The following is a 1,163-nucleotide window of genomic DNA, read 5'->3' as shown; positions in this document are numbered from 1 at the left end:
AAAACAGCTCATGATCTTCGATAACTGGACATCGTGATTTGGGTTTTCACATCTTAAAGATCTATATACCATAGATGCAACCACTGTTACCTAAAATGTACAGTTGTTTACTCTTTTTTTTTGCAAAAACGGTTTAATTTGATAAAATGCATTAACCAAAGGTAATTGCTATTGTATATAACACGCAAACGCGCGCACACACGGAAATGCCAGATCTGCATACATCCTAACTCGAGACGGACAGGCAGTTCACGTTAACTTTTATGCACCTCCTAATCGACGTATACTACCCAAAAGTATAAATTGGACTGCGCCTATTGGCTGTGGCTCGTAGAGAAGTATTGAGCTAGCAGAGCATGAGGCCATACGGAAGAGGGCTGACTGAGAGAACAGGTGGGAGAGGAGAACTCTTAAACACGTACCAAATATATCTGTAACCGTGCATTACAAGCCTCCCTTGTTGCACATTTTCAGTTCACCTGGTCTCTCTCTGTTTTTCCCGCTGTGAACGCTGCTGACTGTGGTGGCGGGAAATGGTGTATAGAATAAAAAGTGTGTATAAAAATACCCGTTTATTGTAGTGAATACAGGTTTAAAATACAACAAACAAAGTAAATATATACACAGCTTGAATTTCCAGGATTGTGTGCGCTAAAAATAATCGTTTATATTAGGCGCAATTGACGAAAAATCCCGAGGATAAAAGCCCTCATTTGCGTTTCGTTTGGTGTGATCTGTGCTTTTAAGCAGCGTACATGCACGGACCGATGTCGTGGAGTAGCTTTATCAAAGTAGAGGTTGCTCAACCCCAAACTTCGACTGGTTCAATTAAAGGTAGGTGTTACCGTACAATATAGGTGTGTGTGTGCGTATTTCATCTGTTTGTTGGTTTATTACATTCGTCCCAAAAATAACACAGGCCTGCGAATTTAAACTTCATAAAAGTTGTTTTGGTTTTAATAACATATTTTCCATAATTCAGCTACGCAGATTTCGAGAATAATATTCGTTTTTTTTAATCACGTAAAGATTTTTTACAAATCGGGAAGAAAATTAACATGTTTTATTATTACCTTTGTTAACAAAAATACAAACAAACTGAAGAAAAGGGAAAACATTGATGTCAAACGAATGTGTATCCTCGTTCATCCTGTATTTTTTTT

General features: G+C 37.7%; 1 protein-coding gene across 2 annotated transcripts in view; it reads left to right on the top strand.

The window, feature by feature from the left end:
* Positions 1-392: 392 nt before the first annotated feature.
* The window catches only part of LOC106464817 (probable nuclear hormone receptor HR3), a 51,116-nt gene continuing 50,345 nt past the window's right edge, over positions 393-1,163 (top strand). For both annotated transcript variants that reach the window (XM_022392601.1, XM_022392603.1), the window contains exon 1: positions 393-834. In XM_022392601.1, coding sequence (XP_022248309.1) covers positions 756-834 — 79 coding nt within the window. In that variant the 5' untranslated portion in view covers positions 393-755. The remainder of the gene's footprint in view (positions 835-1,163) is intronic.

This window comes from Limulus polyphemus, unplaced genomic scaffold, assembly GCF_000517525.1.
Source record: "Limulus polyphemus unplaced genomic scaffold, Limulus_polyphemus-2.1.2 Scaffold1748, whole genome shotgun sequence".
NCBI lineage: Eukaryota > Metazoa > Arthropoda > Merostomata > Xiphosura > Limulidae > Limulus > Limulus polyphemus.
This window is presented reverse-complemented; position numbering and strand designations above follow the sequence as displayed.